Raw genomic sequence first — 18,847 nt, 5'->3', positions numbered from 1 at the left:
GACGGGACTTATATACATAGAACCAAACTAGGGACAGGTGATGACAATGACACAGGGGCGTGGTAACAAACGAGGAATATCAAAATAAACGAGCAGGGCGGGAAAACAGGCAGGGAACACAGACATGAGGGAACCCAGAGTGACAGCTACGAGAGGGGGCGTTGCCCTACGTGACAGAACCCCCCCTCAAAGCGTGCCACTCCGGGGCACGCAAGGGCAGACAGGACAGGGACACAAACTAGGACAGGACAGGGAACTACGGCACACCGCGAGGGACAGGAACAGCAGACACAGGACAGACCAGAGGGACAGGACCGGGCCGAACAGGACATGGGGCCTGGGGCATGGCAGGGACAAAGACAGGGGAACCAGAGACGGGCCAGGAGCTGGGCCGGGGCATGGCGATACAGGCAGGGACAGGGCAAGGCACGGGAGCAGGACTGGACAGGACAGGACCGGGGACAGACACGGGAGTGGGGCCAGGGGACAGGGCAGAGGCACACACGGAGGCAAACATGGCTTGGACAACCGAGACTGGGACAGGAACAAAATGGGTGATTACTTGGGGAACAGACACAGGGACAGGGACCTGGAGGGACCGACCAGACACAGACACAGGGACGGGCACAAGGACACGAACAGGTACACACACAGGGATTGGGACCAACACAAAACCGGGGACAGAACAAGGGAGCAAGGGGAACATGGGCAAAGAGACGGGGGCACAGGGCACAAAACGTCCAGGCCCAATAGAGGGCAGCACAGTCTCTGGGGACACAGGCGCGGCCGGGCGGCGGGCAGCGGGAACAGGCGCGGCCGGGCGGCGGGCAGCGGGAACAGGCAGGGTCCGCTGGCGGGCAGCGGGAACAGGCAGGGTCCGCTGGCGGGCAGCGGGAACAGGCAGGGTCCGCTGGCGGGCAGCGGGAACAGGAGCCGGCGTGGACGACCCCTCCAGGGTCGCGGGGACAGGAACCGGCGTGGACGACCCCTCCAGGGTCGCGGGGACAGGAACCGGCGTGGACGACCCCTCCAGGGTCGCGGGGACAGGAACCGGCGTGGACGACCCCTCCAGGGTCGCGGGGACAGGAACAGGCACGAACTGCCGACGGGCAGCGGGGACAGGAACAGGCACGAACTGCCGACGGGCAGCGGGGACAGGAACCGGCGTGAACGACCTCTCCTGGGTCGCGGGGACAGGAACCGGCGTGAACGACCTCTCCTGGGTCGCAGGGACAGGAACCGGCGTGAACGACCTCTCCTGGGTCGCAGGGACAGGAACCGGCACGGACTGCCTACAGGCAGCGGGGACAGGAACAGGCACAGACTGCCTACGGGCAGCGGGGACAGGAATCTGAGGTGAGGAGATGCACTCGGGGGGCGGAGCCACCAAGCCGACGTCCTCGGGGGGCGGAACCGCCATACTGACGTCCTCGGGGGGCAGAACCGCCATACTGACGTCCTCGGGGGGCGGAGCCACTAAGCCGACGTCCTCGGGGGGCGGAGCCACTAAGCCGACGTCATCGGGGGGCGTGTCCGCCAAGCCGACGTGGCTTGTACTCCCCCCCAAAAAATACATGGGGGTGTCCTGTGGAGTAGCCGGCGGGATCAGCGGTGTTAGGTCCTCCTCCTCAGTGTCCGGGTTGAGCCTGGAAGAACACACAGACACACACGCCCCTCGGTGGCTCTCTCTGCGATGGCTCCGCCTCCTCTGAGGCGTCGGGAGCTCGCAGCAGCCATTGAGAGCCGACCGAGGGGTAAGCCAAAGCTCGTCTGTGCATTCCCTCCGTCTGCCCGCTGCTTGTACCACAGGTTGCTCACCCCTGTGGCGTTCGTCAAGCAGGGCAGACTTACAGCGCTCAAAAGGAGTCTCGCCGCAAAAGCCAGTAGTAAGAGACTGCGCTTTCTTCGGTCTGCGACGAGACTTCCTTGTTCCCACAGCGCCAGGGGTATTCCTGTCTCCGGCTCGTTCGCGCTGTAACACATGAGAGTTAAACTGCACGGAAGCAGCCAACAACTCGTTACAGCGACTAAACTCACCGGAGTCTCGCTCTCTCGCTGTGTCCTCGTTAGATCCGTGATTATGTAACGTGGCTTGCGCCACGGAGCGAGGAGACGGACACAATCGCTGAGAGGAGCGAGATTTATTAAAGGGAATACCAAAATCAGAGTCGAAAGGACAGGCGTGGGTCAAACCGGGAGGGCAGCCAGAACAGGTAAGGTACACGGGCATAATGGCACAGGGAACTTAAACACGACGGGGAGACACGGAGCAGGCAGAACAAATACGGAAAACAGAAACACAGCGTAAACTCACGAATGCACGTACCGACGGGATAAACAAACCAACTGATAGACAAAATCACGGATGACACGACTGGGGAATGACGGGACTTATATACATAGAACCAAACTAGGGACAGGTGATGACAATGACACAGGGGCGTGGTAACAAACGAGGAATATCAAAATAAACGAGCAGGGCGGGAAAACAGGCAGGGAACACAGACATGAGGGAACCCAGAGTGACAGCTACGAGAGGGGGCGTTGCCCTACGTGACAGCATGGTTGTCCCATAGGAACAATACAATCATTCATTTTCTGCTCTTGATTCTGGAAGGTCCTGGACGGATGCAAATCCATTACTGGATAAATAATAGAATGATAACAAAAACAAAATGATTATGTTTAATATGGAATATATCATCTGTAGAGACCACATATTTAAATGTATATTACATTCATTCAAAACCACTTCAAGTTACCAAAGAACTTTACAATCACAAGATTCTGTTCAGCATTCTGTTCAGATTCATTAACAAGCATTTGTTTCATTTTTTCGTCATCATCTCCAGACAACCAGACATCCTTATCAGATTTTTATAATCAAATCAACCATTCAATTATATACAAATAAGTATCACTAATCAGTGCTAATCTATATCTGTTGTTCATACATATAAAATGAGTGGTGAAGTTTAGAGTATTTATCTCTAGGGGATCAACTGAGATTTAGGAGGTAAGAGAGACCTATGGTCAAACATGTTGTGTAGTTTGTAGTTTTATAGTTTTATATAGGTTTTGATAGTCTATACCAATCTTATATATTTTTTATTATTATCTATCTTGATGGCTTAACTGATGCAAACTAAATGTATTAGCAACACTCAAAACACATTCAACACAGCCCTGACTAAGTGCACATTATTAATAGTACAAGAAGGCATTTAATCTGATGGATTATGCTTATGCTATTTGTTTAAAAGACTACTATAATTTGGGAAAAGTGTTATATATTAATTCATTCTCAACAGACACACATGCACACAGGGCCAGAGTGGGCCCCTTTTTCAGCTGGGAGTTTCATGCCCAAATCCGGCCCAAAATTATTTTTCTCTCCCCATCGGCCCAAACTAGAGATTGACATGAGCCGGACCATCGGGATTACTCCTGAATCTCCCAATTAGCCACTCCGGCTCTGCATGCACATAATTTGATGCAAACAGTTTGATGTCAGACCTGTAGTTCATCACTCTACAAGTGCTCTGCATATGTGAGGACACCTTCGGGACTGATGGAGATGCATCATAGCTGGCTGCTTCATGAAGTTAGTTAACAGAACACCAAGAGTGTGCAAAGCTGTCAATAATTAGAGTATAATAACATGTTTTCCTTCATTGGTTTGGTGTGTGTGTGTGTGTGTGTGTGTGTGTGTGTGTGTGTGTGTGTGTGTGTGTGTGTGTGTGTGTGTGTGTGTGTGTTTAAATCATCAAACATATTTTGGCTCATCCGTGGATGTATGCTAGTGACCTATGGTTCTCTACCACTCCGTCCCCTGTCAATGTTGTTCCTCCTGCTTCATGTCCTCACAGAGATTTTATGTGGTCTAATGTGCTGTGCTGGTAAATGGCTTTTGATTTTTATTATGCAATTCACTTTGCTAATCCTCCCTTTATTCTTAGAGAAAGAGACAGACAGATAAAGAAAGACAGACAGATAGAGGGATAAACAGGGGGGGGGGGGGGAGACACACGCATTGATTAGTTTTACAGTCTGAGCACAGATGCAGGCTGGAACCATGTGATCCATGTCCAGACTGGCCCTTTGAACTCATAGTTCTGTGTCAGAGACCAATGTGATGTTACTTTTAATGGATGAACTAGAAAAAATATAGAGTCTGATTTCAGGTTGTGTTAACATTGTTAAACAATTTCTGTTTTTTTACATGTGCAGTGTAATGTGTTTATATACACCCTGTGTGAACCATAATCCTGGACATGTCTAAAGGCGTTTCAGTCATCCTTTTCTCTTCATAGGTTATTGCAGTTCAAAGGTCATCAGTTCAGCTTTACTGCGATCTCCTGTGTCAACCTCCCTGTGGTGCTAATCGCAGCCCCTGCCTGTCACAGCTCAGCCGTGTCACCTTGACTCCACACTCGTCCTCCCGTCTCCCCACCGCTGCTTGTCCCACTCCACCGCCACCTTTCGCCATCTGGTCACAGAAGGAGGCACGATGACGCCAGACCTGTTCTCCTCCGTGGGTTCCCACCTCAGCCAGGGCTAATCAGCGCCGTCTCTGGTCCCACGCCTGCACCACCCGCTGACATGGGCGACCGGAGCTGGGTGTGTCTGAGCCCGGCCGAGTTCTCTCAACTGCAGCAGTACAGCGAGTGTGAGTACTATGAGTTGTCCACAGCACAGAGTGAAGCCCCTGTCTCTGCTCAGGGTTCCCTGCCCACCAGCTGGCTTGCTGATTGAGACCTGCTGATTTCACACTGGTTAGATGGTTAGATTGTTTAAATGAGCGGCGTTCTTCCAGGTGGATCGGGGCATATCTGCTGGGTAAATGCAGGTAACATGCATGTTTGTCCCAGCCACAGAAAGGCAAGATCCCCAGTTCACGGAGAGTTTTGAGTCTTCTTGTATCATCTCAGTCCAACTATTGCCGTTAATCGTTTTTCTTAACTTTTTTCTGTATACAAATCCATAAGCACTTATCTATATTAAATTTTTAAGGGCAACTGTTTAGCTTTTTTTGTTTATCTGGTCATTAATGGTCTAGGCTAATTTGAATTATTGTCCCAGCAAAGGACCTGTAATGTCCTGGATATGTGTAATATGAAACTGGGCTTTTACAAAGCACTGCTGGTAATGTTGACAGCCATACTGATAATGATGCCATACTAGGATTTTATGCATTTAGCATTTTAATAACAGTAATGATGTTCATTCTAAATTTCAACTTCTATATTATATAGCTTCTGTTTAAAACTAAATATAGTTTTACACATAACCATTCTTATAAACAGAATTCAAAGTCTTAGTAAAGTGTGTGAAATCAGCTTGGTTGAAGAAGAAAGTATTTCTACTTTGATGCTTTGTAGTTTGTCCTTAGACTGCATATTTGGGTTTCTGACCATGATAGATTAAGTAATGATGAAGTAGAATTTGTTCAGTTTTACTCAATTTTAACTGTATTTCTTTATTTTATTTATATATTTTTTAAGCCTTTTTAATTTCATAGTCAGTATTGATCTTACAATTCAGTGAGTCACTAAGTGGCACTAATACATTCACAAACAAACAAGGAAATCAATTGTGGACATTGATCAGCCTAAATTCTGCTTTTTCAGTTGTTCTTCTACACAGATCTTCCAAAATTTATTAAAATCCTCCAATGTTTTTACATGTTACTAACAACATGAGCACACACAACACAATGTAGAGGACAATGTAGGAAGTTACCAGCCTCAAAGATTAAAATATAGCCGCAAGCGGCGATTGGCGGGTTCACACACAAATAGGCATATTTTGGCCTCAATAGGCAAAAGGAAGCCCAAAAGGTCCTTTAGACCTAAAAGTGAAAAGAAGCTGTTTGGGTTTGGCCAGTGTGTGCTCTACAGATAGTGTGTGATGACATCTGCGTGTGTCAGAAAGGGAGACACAGAAATAGCACATCTGGCTAGGGCTGCATCTATGTGAACAATATAGGAAGGCCTGCATGTGTCTATACATGATTGGGCCTGTATATTACAGACAGAGAGAGATTGAGGGTGCCAGAGACTATGCTTTGTTAATTCACTCCTTGCACACCTTGCACGCCTAACATGACTGCCCGTGTATTCAAAGTATGAATGTAGTCTGCAAAGCCTGGCATTACATGACTGACATGACTGGCATGACTGACATAACTGATATGACTGGCATGACTGAAATGACATCACTGGCATGATGAACAAAAGTAATATGACTGATATGACTGACATAACTGGAATTAGTGACATGACTGGCATGACTGTAATGACATGACTGATATGACTGACATGACTTATGTCTGACATGACTGGACTGACATGACTGATATGACTGGACTGAAATGACTGACATGACTGGACTGACATGACTGTTATGACTGTACAGATATGCATACAAACTATACATACATTTAGGTAGAAGTGTGTGTGTGTGTGTGTGTGGTAGTGTATGTACTCAAACTATGACAACATATACTAATACATACATACATAAGTATACATAGAAACTATACATACATATAGGTATAAAGGTGTGTGTGTCTGTGTTTGTGTGAGAGAGAGACAAAAAAGAAGCCAAATATCAGTTTGTATAAGCATGTGTTAGTCACTGAGATATGGGTGGGTATGGCTAGGGAAGTGTCATTGTGAATGCTATAGGAAGGCCTGCTTGCGCCTGTATGTGTGTGTGCCTGGTTAATAGACACAGAGAGATCTAGGTAGCCAGAGCAATGTTTACTTAGGGCACAGAGATGGGAGGGGGAATGTGGGTGAGAGTGTGAGAGAGACTGAGTGTCTGTGAGTTTCAGCTTGCGTGCGTGTGAGAAGGAGAAGGTGACAGAGGGACTTTACATGCATTTTAATGCATTGTATATAATACTGCACTGTAGAGCCATACGATAACAGATTTAGATGAAACTTGACAAATTTGTTCAGGATGGGATTCTGAATGGGCTTGTGCATTTTGGTCAGAATTGGGTAAAATATGAAAGAGCTTTAAGAATATGAATATTATATGTATCGATGCTGTCCATTAAAAAAAATATTTAGCAGGTATAAGTGTCCTCAAATCCAAAATCTTTGGATTGTTTTTTGATTTCACACTCTGTAGAGTATTATAAGACTTTGCTTGACATGATAGTATGAAAATCCTAGGAGGAGTATGAAAAGTGATGATTTCAAACTATTATTAACTGTAAATAAACTGTGCATTTTTTAATAGGACATGTAATGGGAAAGTTGTTCGCACTACTGCAAGGAATCAAAAGAGTCCAACTGCATGTTCCCAAGTGGAATTATGTAGGGGATACACTTGCTTTTTTTGCAATAGCGCCCCCCAGTGGCCAATCGACACCCGGCTGGATTATGTTATAGGGGGCGTGCACTTGTCCACACCCAAGAGGTTTCGTGCAGATCGACCAATGGTAAGCCTGTCAAACGCGTGCCGATCACTGATTGGCCGATTACGTCAGCCATTTTGGAAGTATGGCATGTCTGCTTTAGGACCTGGTTCCCAGAGGCCCATAGATGATGTCTGCCAAGTTTCATGTGGATCGGCCAATCTGAGTGCATGGGGCAAATTTTTGCATGTTATAGCGCCCCCTAGCAGGTGAGGTATGGCAACCTCTGCGAGCTGCTCCAGACCCTCACAGGGAAGCTGTCTGTGAAGTGCCATCTCATTACATGCAAGTTTTCTTAAGTTAGAGCTCCATATGCGCCAAATTTACTATTGAATTTACGCCCTCTCATTTGATTGGCTTATACTGACTAGGTAGTGAAGAAATTAGCATTTTTGTTGGATACGTTTTAAAGTTCAGACTCTTCTGAACGTTTTGATACCACATATGTGCATATATGTGAAAAATCCAGGGACTAGTTCGCGCTCAAAGATGTGTGTGATTTTGGACATTATGCAAATTAACTCGAAATCTAAGTGGGCGGAGCTTAATGGTTGTATATTAATTGTCCTATTGAATTTAGTCAAGGAATGTATAGGAACTGGAATTTTGGTTCTAGGACCTACGGTGTAGGAGATATGGACAAAAAGTCAATATGGTCTGCTATAGCGCCACCATCAGGCCAATTTGGGTCCCTGTATGGGAATCTGGTCCTTGGAGTTAACTGAACCTTTTTGCCAAGTTTGGGGTTTCTAGGCATTACGGTCTAGGCTGCACAATACGTTTTAGGTCAAAAAATGGGACAAAGAATAAGAAAGAAAAATCCTAACAATTACAATAGGGTTCCCACACTATGTGTGTGTGAACCCTAATAATTTCAATATTGTTGTTTTAGAAGAAAAGACATATGATTCTCTTTTACTTAGCTGTACACGTGACATTGGTAATGTATTCATATAAGATCTAATGCTTCATTGTCCACATACAGCATTTTGTTGAAAATCTTTTGTAAATCTTGTCAAATCTTTTGAAAAGTCATCAGGATTTTTTTTTTAATTATTTTCTTGTGTTTGTAGATCTTGCATTTTCCAGTAGATCTGATTCATTCATTGTGTACCTCTATGAGCACTTGGGGAATATGCGTCATCTGGTCTGCACTCACAATCACAAGCTCATTCAAACAGAAAGGAACTTTCTTCCAGACACCATGTGAATGCCTGCCTGCTGCTGTAATACAGGCAGCATTATACATGCTAAAGCTGATTGAATGTCGTAAACCAGTACTTACGTTTTGTTCTCATAAAATTTTATCCTCAGAAAGCCAAAAGGTGCTTATTTTTTGATGACTACTTTGACCACTTGTGGTGAATAGGATATTTGACTCTGCTTATGTAAATATAAAGAATCATTACAATTATTCCAAATTATTTATCTGGAAAATCTTGTTCATTCAAATTTTCCCTTGTCTAAATGATAATTGATGGAAAAAGTGATTGAAACATCGTTAACTGAGCTCCCAGTCTTAATAACATATTGGGCTAAGACGCTGTCCCTTATTTTAAGGAAGAAAATGTGTAGATATTGATTCTGCATTTGTGTTTGTATCAATTTGCAGCAGATAAATTAATTTACCTTTAGTGAAGTAAAGGTGGATAGGGAGCCATCCTACTTTTGCTGAGCATGGTAGCTTCTGTGGGGATGACTCAGCAGTCATCAGCAAATTACAAAGAAAATAATTCAAATAATTTTACAGGTTCCCTTAGCTCTTCTGTGTTCCAGTAGAAGATCACAGGTCTATGAGAGGTTTCTATATATGTACTTTGTGTGTGCGTGTAAAGGCTCACTTGTTATTAATGGTGTTTATAATCATGGAAATGTATTTGTCAGGTATCTCCAACAAGCTATTAATAGGAGATTCACTCTCATTCACAGCACTAATGTACACAAATGTCACAAATGCTCAGAGCCACACTACTAGGAAAGTGTTTACTGACACCGAAACCAAACTTTGTGTTGTGCTTTGAGTATCAGTATCCATCTTATGATTTTCTCAATTTTTCTTAAAGAAGTTGACAATTTCTTTTGTTTTTTTTTTTCTTTTTGTTTTTATTTTTTTTTTTGGGGGGGGGGGTTGTGTTTTGTGTTGTTTTTTATGCTACATGTCTCTCTTTAGACATTTATTGTATAAATCACTGCTAAAGGGATGTTTGTCAGTCACACCCTCAGAACTCTTAGTCCTTGTATGTGTCCCTTCTATCTGACCTGTTATTTCAAAGGAGAAACACAGGAACAACACTGAAGAGCAAGCTCATAAATCTGGAGCTGTTGAAGTAAGCGTGAGGTCACTCTTTCCTACCAGTGTGTTCAGATGCGTTACCTGAGAAAGGATGACTAATTTTTGCTTAGATTACGGAGGACGTGAGGTTTAGTTTTTGTTCATAAGCGTATGTTTAGTGCAAAGTGCTTCATTTTTGACTAAGCCAGATTCCTTTCTTCCTCTCTTGTCATTCTTGTAGCTATACAACTTTCATATTAACTTCAAAAGATAGATATATTATCTATCTATCTATCTATCTATCTATCTATCTATCTATCTATCTATCTATCTATCTATCTATCTATCTATCTATCTATCTATCTATCTATCTATATATCTATCTGTATTAATTGCTGAAGAGTAAGATGCTATAAACTGTTGAGTCACATTGAGTCAGATGTGTAGTTGGTGGGAGACACGGGGATCACCCTCATCAGATCTGAGGTGAGATTAGTGTCAGCCTATGAATATTGTGGCAGGAGCCACAGAGTGTCTGGGTGAGTCAGTATTATACAAACTCACGGTCTGCTCATGGCAACATGCTCTGTTGTCATCTTTTCCATTTCTGTTTCTGCGCAGGGCATTCGATACGCAGTTCTGCACCAAATACATCACTGGACCATTATTTTTCACATTCGCATTATGAACACAAAAAAGATGAACACAGAAAACAGCACTGTGCTTGATTTATCAGTGTTAAGCTGTTCCAGCATCAGACATTTTGTATCCATGGTGACCAGACTGCGTGTGTTTCCAAGTCTATTGTTTAATCTTGCCACAGCCAATTATGTACAATTTTACATTTTCATTACAATTTATAAAGGATGCAGATGGATGAGATTATTTTAAAACATATGGAGGAAAGTACTGACTGATATACAGATAGTGATTTTATATTCTGCATGTGTTTTCACATGCATTTTATTATTGTTTTAAATTATGTTTGTAGATTTTTTATATATTGCCATTATAATCTTTTATTATGTTTTTTTATTTTAATTTTGTATTGAAAGTAAAGGCATGCATCAATTACTGACTAAATACTGGTTATCATTTGACATTTATAACTAGAAAATTTCCACATCAGCAAGCCAACCACAGAGATGTCCTACCAGTCTTTTGGGCCCTTTTGTGCCTGATGCTGTATGAAGCACTTTTAAGGTTTACCTAGGAATGCTTTTGTAGTGCTCTCACATGACCTCTTAAATTTTTCATATGCAGATTCCTCTAAGAAGCTGAAAGATGTGTTGGAGGAGTTTCATGGAAATGGCGTGCTCTCCAAGTACAACCCAGAGCAGGTATGTCTCCTCCGCAGGGCCTTTGGTTGAGGGGTGTGTGCATGGTGGTGGTGATGAGTGGGTGGGGGGCTATGAGATCACCGCATTTAACAGACTGTAAAATATGGTGATTCTGTCCCCCACTCATTGTTGGAAACATGTATCATCATAAGTCTGAGCTGCCCCAATTTCAAACCCTGTGCATCATATTACCTTCAAAACAAAACCTGGTAGACAGGACCATTTATAATTTGCTTAATGGAGTGTCATTGTTAGATTTTGATGCTTTCTTCCACCTGCACATAAATAACAAGCTTGTCTGGGTTTGGCGCCACTGGTTGTGACCCAGAGCATCAGTTGGGTCGATAGGGAACCTTCGCTGATCCAGTCGCTGAGCCTGCAGGTCTAGGCAGTGCTGGGATGCTGCCCTCTTGTCATGGGAAGGTGTGGTCACCTGTGAATCATTATAGAAATGGCTCATAATGGTGTTGGAATGCCTTTAGTGCCAGGGCACCGGCTGCTAATGGTGACACAGCCGTGCATCTCGAAGATAAATAAACCATGATGTAATGTAGGTTGTAAATTTTAGGTATAGGGGTTTCCATCACAGCTACAGCCATGAGAAGGTACCAGATTTAGTAAAATGAGCATGATATATCCACCTGATAGTGGATATATCTTTGGAATAAAGGCTTTTTATAACATCATAAAGGATGAGTGCTCTTGATATGAGGCTTTGTGTTTATTTACAGCTTGTTGTGGTTTTTAATCGTCATATACTTGGACTTTTCTTCAGTTTGACTCATATACATGGCATGTGATTCTCAAATCGGTTTTCCACTTAAGCAAATGGTTCACTCATGATTATGTTTATGTGATTGTGGGGTTTCACACTGGTGTACTATAAACAGGATAGTTTTACTGCACTTCTCTCTAAAAGAATACTTACACAAAACAAGCGGCAGATCTGACACAGCCCTAAGACTGCATGGTACATTGCTGTATTATTATCATTCACATTCACAATGTGATCACCAAAAGGTGAGACAGCACTGGTATTGATTTAGCAGTATGCTCGAGGCAACAATGTTAAGCAGGTTCTTGCCATAGCCAATGACATGCTTTAATACAGCATTAGTAATCTAAGGTACATCTGAGCACATCTGAAATGTACAGTTACTGCTATAACCTGTTGGTACGTACGCACAATTCATTAGCCACCCCAGTCACGATTTGTAGGACCACAAAACCACTAGTAACAAAGTATAGTCTGAGTTGTGAACCCACATATAGAGTTACTACTGACATGGTAATGGAATGGGCTTGGTCAGACACAGTGATGTTGCGGTAGGTTTTCTTCGTGTGTCATTGTTGTGCTGTGAGGGGTCTGCCATCCAAAAGGTTCAGCTATCTGCAGTCCTGCACTCAGAAAATTACCATTTAGGGGGATCTTAAGAAAACCGATGGGACTGTAACACGCTCACTTCACTGGCTTCCAGTAGCGGCACGCATCAGATATAAAACCTTGATGCTTGCTTACAAAGCCAAAAATGGACTTGCCCCTCCCTACATGATGTCCATGGTAAAAAGCCGATCTGTACAGCGAACACTTAGAACCTCATGCTTGGCTTGACTTGAAACTCCATGCTTAAAGTCTCATGGAAGACAAAGCTCCAGACTATTCTCCGTCCTGGCTCCAAGATAGTGGAACGACCTTCCATTAGCTGCTAGGACTGCAGAGTCTATTACTATCTTCAAGTGTAGACTGAAGACTCACCTGTTTGTTGAGTTCTTACCAGAGCACTAATTCAGCTGATACCACTTGCCGTTGTTCTTAAATTGTATGTCTGTTTATGGTTATTTGTGCTTCTTGGCAAATGTCTAACTTGCAAAACACTAGGTAATGATACTGACTTCTGTAGTTTAGTAGTAGTCTGACTCAATGGTGTCTTGAATTCTGGCCTGTTTGTACTATTTCCTAGGATGTATTCTGTGATCAGAAGCAAAGCACTTTGTAAGTCGCTCTGGATAAGAGCGTCTGCTAAATGCCGTAAATGTAAATGTAAATGTAACACTACACCAAAAAGGTGTCTCTAGGTGTTTGTAGTATTGTCAAGGTATTATCATGCTCCCTGGCTTAACACACTTGAACTCACGGTCTTATTGGCAGATATCTTCTGTAGGGTCTTCCACACATGCGCAGCCTCTTAATCCAGCTACTCTTCCACGGAGACCAGAACAAGCGGCTCTGTCTTCCTCTTCAGCTGCTCTGCCCCGGGCCCTCTGGACATTTTATCCATGCTTCCTTGATTTACTCTGTGGCTTTTACACAGGCTTTAATTTTAACCACACAATGGTCATTTTCCAGAGGGCTCGTTCAGTATAGGTCCACCTGGTTAAGTGTCTTCAGCATGACTTCAGCTTTTCTTTTCTCCCCTCCTAAACTCTTGTGTTGGAGCAAATCAAGCCCCCAAAAGGCAAAGAGAAGAAAAACAGGCAGTTCATTGGTTTTCCAGAAGGGAAAAATATTGGTTTAAGAAAAGAGAAAATAACAAGTATAAAATATATTAGATTAAACATTTGCTTCATATAACTTTAAAAGCTGAAGGTGATGAGTTGATGAAGCCCTCCCCACTGCACCTTCATCCACTAGACCTTAACTCACTCCCCACTGCACCTTCATCCACTAGACCTTAACTCACTCCCCACTGCACCTTCATCCACTAGACCTTAACTCACTCCCCACTGCACCTTCATCCACTAGACCTTAACTCACTCCCCACTGCACCTTCATCCACTAGACCTTAACTCACTCCCCACTGCACCTTCATCCACTAGACCTTAACTCCCTCCCCACTGCACCTTCATCCACTAGACCTTAACTCACTCCCCACTGCACCTTCATCCACTAGACCTTAACTCACTCCCCACTGCACCTTCATCCACTAGACCTTAACTCACTCCCCACTGCACCTTCATCTACTAGACCTTAACTCACTCCCCACTGCACCTTCATCTACTAGACCTTAACTCACTCCCCACTGCACCTTCATCCACTAGACCTTAACTCCCTCCCCACTGCACCTTCATCCACTAGACCTTAACTCCCTCCCCACTGCACCTTCATCCACTAGACCTTAACTCCCTCCCCACTGCACCTTCATCCACTAGACCTTAACTCACTCCCCACTGCACCTTCATCCACTAGACCTTAACTCACTCCCCACTGCACCTTCATCCACTAGACCTTAACTCCCTCCCCACTGCACCTTCATCCACTAGACCTTAACTCACTCCCCACTGCACCTTCATCCACTAGACCTTAACTCACTCCCCACTGCACCTTCATCCACTAGACCTTAACTCCCTCCCCACTGCACCTTCATCCACTAGACCTTAACTCACTCCCCACTGCACCTTCATCCACTAGACCTTAACTCACTCCCCACTGCACCTTCATCCACTAGACCTTAACTCACTCCCCACTGCACCTTCATCCACTAGACCTTAACTCCCTCTCTCCTTCTACCTTCTTCATCCTTCTGCCAAACAGAAGCAAGATGTTCTCAACCAAGTAAGCCAACGCCCTCTGGGTTTCTGCATGCTCTGTGGTCCAGTTTACATGATGTACCTGTTCCACACTACCATTCCTGTCTAACCAACGAGTCTTACTCAGGTCATACTGTCTCCTAAAGTTCAAAGGTCACAGCCAATGTTTTTTTTTTCCCCGTTGTGTTTTCCATGCATTTGTGTGCCTTTCAAATACATTGGGGATTGCTGCTATTTTGTCATGATGTTTTATAACATGTTTTATATTTTTTTTAATAATCTATTTGTTTGCTTTTTTACATCGTTTCTTGCCCTGTTTCTGAATAGAAAAGGGCATGTGGGTTGTGCCCGTGCAAGTCAATTAATGACAATAATTGTGTAACATTCTGAGTTACCTTCCAACTGTTTAACCTGCAGACAAGTGGATGTTTGCTAAGGTAACCATTACATGTCCTCTGTCAGTCTCTTCTGCAGACTCGTGTCTTATATATCTCCATCACGTTTGTTTCTTGTAGCCTATCGACTATGAGGGTTTCCAGCTCTTTATGGCCACCTACCTGGAGAACGATATCCCTGAGGAGCTTTGCCAACACCTCTTCACCTCATTCAAGAGCAAGACGGGTGGAGGCAGCTCCCCCAGCGCTCCACGCACCACACCGTCCCTGCTCGGTAAACAGACGCCTACACAATCACTTCAGACCCCTCGCACTGAAAAGCAGGAAATTCAGCATCTCCATAAATACACTTGAATTTATTTTCAGTGTCTTGCATCTGCGTAATGTTAGGCAGCCTGTAAAGTCAACAGCTGCAAATGTAAACAGAAGATTCAAAAAAATTAGGATTGAAACTTAGCTTGTTTGAGCATGGGATGGACAAGGAGACATGTTTGCATGTGCACAGCCTGTACACTCTCGACATGATAAAATAATGAAGTGGGTAGTGTTGGGGCACCACCAGCCTGTCTGCTCCTGCAGGGAGACCCGTCCTGCTTTCTGGCAGAACCTCCTCTGGCTCACCATGAAACTGACTAGCCCCCATTTTAAAGTGAGTGAATAAAATGGTCCAGATGGATGGATCTTGCCACTTTCTTATGCTGAAAGATGCTGTAGGGTTTCAGTCCAAAAGCCCCCCTCCTGGGAACGGGAGGTGCTGCCTCCAGACTCTCAGCTCCCTCCCCAGAGCTTTCACTCGTTAGGTGGCAATTGAATTAACCCGCCACACAGAGGTGGTCTACAGCGCCATCTAGTGACAGGAACGACCCTTTAGTGGCTATATTGGAGGGTGATTCCTATCAAGAATATTTTTCACTGCAGGTTTTAATTCTGCCCATTTTACTTTACTCATATTGTACAGTGAGATTCTTGATCACATGAACCAGTAAGAATAAAACAAAATGCAGTAACAATACAATAATATACAAACACAAAACACACATTCAGCATGTTTAGATGTACACAACAGTATTCCTGCTACTTATATTACACAGCTATAATAGGGTATTGCTGAGAGAGTGGGGAATGAAGAATACATAATGGAGAATGAAATGGAGAATGAAGAAAACATAAACCTCCAAACAAAAACATTGTACTGTTCAGGTTCAGCTTGTTTAGTCATGGAATTGAATGGTTACGAATGGTTATTATTATTATCTACATTGAACTATTTTCCAAATTACAACTAACAGTGCTTCTAGCCCTGAGGTGATGAGTCATCGTCTATAACCAGATAGCCTCTCCAGCCTGACGAGACATGAGGACTTACTCTTGTCTTTTACATATTCTGATCCCTTGGAGTGTTTTTCGCTCAGTTATTTGCTGACTGTTAAACACATCTGGCCTACAGCCCCTCTGATGTTCCCTGTCTTTCCTCCACTTTCACCTCCCGTCCCTCCCTGTCGCGTTTTACTGCCCTTTGACCCCCACCCCTGTCTGCAGAACCCAAGTCCATTGATGCAGGCATCTCTATACAGACAGAAGTGGCCTGCGCACCTGTAACAGGTACCATCGCAGTGTGACATCAGCACCCAGAGACACAGCTGCACAGCCGCAGACACCATGTACCTCCACCTGCTGTCTTGCTGTTGCCTGTCCGTGTTTGCAGCACATGCAAATATTTGTGTGGAAGAAAAACTTTTTTTAATTTTTTATAAGGAGTCTGTGACACTGTGATTGAACTTGCAACGATAGTTCCCCTGAACCCTCCTGTCCAATCAGAACAGCTCAAGTGTTTATATTTGTGTGTGACCATTGCTGTGATGTTGTGGGAGCACCAGCTTTCTCCACTGTTTACCTGTGCAGTCCTGTCTGACCGCCCTTCCCTCAGGATTCCCTCAGCCACAGGGAACACATTCCCTCTCTATACCATTCCCAGCTGTTCCCAGCTGCTCCGAACCATTCCAAGCCGTTCCCAGCGCTCCTCGATCCCTCCTTTCCTGATGCCGATCTCCTCCCTCTCTTCCATTCCCTCTCCTCTCTTTCTCTCAGGGATGAACGGGCGGAGTATCCTGACTGCTATGGTCAGACACACTCCCGAACACTCTGGCGTGGTTCCTCCGGGTTCTGGGGCCACCACTTCGCCCTGCTCCTCCCGGTCCTCCTCACAGCGCTCAGGCACCGGGGGCCACACGCTGGGGGCTCCTCACTCGCCCTGCGCCCAGGCCACGCCCCCAGTTGCCAGTGGCAGCAACAGTAACACCCTGGTGACAGCCAAGACCCCCAACTCCCCTCACCTTTCCCCAGGTCAGAATCCTGACAGGAGGAGTATGATGATGATGATAATGATGATGATAGTCTTTTATGTCCTAAATATGTGAAATGTCTGTTGTGTCAACACCGAGGGAAAGTAGGGAACGTAATTTTGATTACTTTGTATGTCTAGAACATGTGAAGGAATTGACAATTAAGCCTACTTTGACTTTGACTTGACTTTGATAGTAATATTCAAGTATCAACTATTTTGTCTTGCCTAAAAGAGGTGTTCTCACTCACTTCCTAACTAAGTCCAGTTGTCGATATATGAATGTCTGAGTAATGTGGGGTGTTCATGACGTTAATGGTTCTGAGCTAGGGTCACCCTTCAGCCAGTACAGTTCACCCATACCTGAGTTTTTAGCCTGCGTCTATGTGTCCAGTTTTGACTTCCATTTTTCCATTTTTTTTTCAATATTCTCCTGAAATTTGTAGGGGGTTGAACAAGCAATGCAGTTATATTGGTCGGTTTGTTTGTCACTCCTCACTGTCCCCTCCCACTGGCAATTTTAGTCTAATCAAAAGTTAGCAGGCAAATGCGAAGTACATTAGTTGTGAATATTATGCAATAGGAGTCTCCAATTTTGGCATGTTTTCAACAAGGAATGACTAATATTTATCTAGTTGTCTTGATTAAATTGTACATTTTTTTGTTATACAAATAAATTCAAATTTATTAATATACATATAGATCAACCTTCACAATTTAAATCTTAGAAATCTTAGTCTTAGAAACATAATGTAAACAGTTTTAGCTATTTTGTTGATGGAAAATAACATCATTATATTCCTTATTTAAACTCATTACATTGAGAAGGACCTTTATGGTGTATCTGAGAGCCACATTGAAAAACATGAAACAAAAATGAATAGAGACAACAAAACAATAAGATATTAAACCAATAAAACAACATTTTTAGATGATGAAAAACACTCCATGTTACTTGCTGCCATGATGATGATTTAGCACTTTAATCTCATGCTTTGCTTATGTCATCTTATATCACTCACATTTAGCTATTTTTGTTACTCTCAGAGCAAAGTCGATCAGACAAGGGAGTGTCTCTAAAGAGAAGTCCGTCCCCTCAGAAGAGCTCTCTAGTGTCCTCACCACAGGTGGTCTTCCTAAAGGACATCGTGTGCTACCTGTCTCTGCTGGAGCGAGGGACCCCGGAGGACAAGCTAGAGTGTGAGTATGGGGATTTGTGCAGGATCGTGAATCTGTGACACATCAGCCCATTCAACGGGGGGGGCGAGAGGCACACGCCAAGTGTGTTTGGGAAAACTCTTTCCTAATAGAAATTGTGCCACAGTACGACAAGCTGCCTTTGGCAAAAATGTCAAGAAGGTCACAGAAAGTTGTGGCTCTAATATTTTATTCACATTTTACGCACGTTCTATTATATATAGACAGCCATAAATTAACAGTCAATGCCCAAGGTGTATGGTTTAAAACTGCAGTAGTTTCACCATATCTGTATGTGTCCATCTCAGTGTTAGCGTGTGGGTGCATGTGTGTGGTTCCCTCATC

At 44.0% G+C, this 18,847-nt stretch overlaps 1 protein-coding gene across 6 annotated transcripts in view; it reads left to right on the top strand.

Moving 5' to 3' along the window:
* Nucleotides 1-18,847, top strand: part of dgkg (diacylglycerol kinase, gamma) — a 101,882-nt gene that overhangs the window by 31,935 nt on the left and 51,100 nt on the right. For 4 of the 6 annotated variants that reach the window (XM_076985317.1, XM_076985318.1, XM_076985319.1 and 1 more), the window contains exons 2-8: nucleotides 4,314-4,669; nucleotides 10,965-11,041; nucleotides 14,574-14,594; nucleotides 15,085-15,238; nucleotides 16,504-16,566; nucleotides 17,053-17,307; nucleotides 18,353-18,505. In XM_076985317.1, coding sequence (XP_076841432.1) covers nucleotides 4,603-4,669; nucleotides 10,965-11,041; nucleotides 14,574-14,594; nucleotides 15,085-15,238; nucleotides 16,504-16,566; nucleotides 17,053-17,307; nucleotides 18,353-18,505 — 790 coding nt within the window. In that variant the 5' untranslated portion in view covers nucleotides 4,314-4,602. The remainder of the gene's footprint in view (nucleotides 1-4,313; nucleotides 4,670-10,964; nucleotides 11,042-14,573; nucleotides 14,595-15,084; nucleotides 15,239-16,503; nucleotides 16,567-17,052; nucleotides 17,308-18,352; nucleotides 18,506-18,847) is intronic. The other 2 variants (XM_076985320.1, XM_076985321.1) reach the window with 2 other exon arrangements.

This window comes from Brachyhypopomus gauderio, unplaced genomic scaffold, assembly GCF_052324685.1.
Source record: "Brachyhypopomus gauderio isolate BG-103 unplaced genomic scaffold, BGAUD_0.2 sc40, whole genome shotgun sequence".
Lineage (NCBI taxonomy): Eukaryota > Metazoa > Chordata > Actinopteri > Gymnotiformes > Hypopomidae > Brachyhypopomus > Brachyhypopomus gauderio.
Note: the sequence above shows the minus strand (reverse complement) of the source record. Positions and strands in the feature narration are given on the sequence as shown.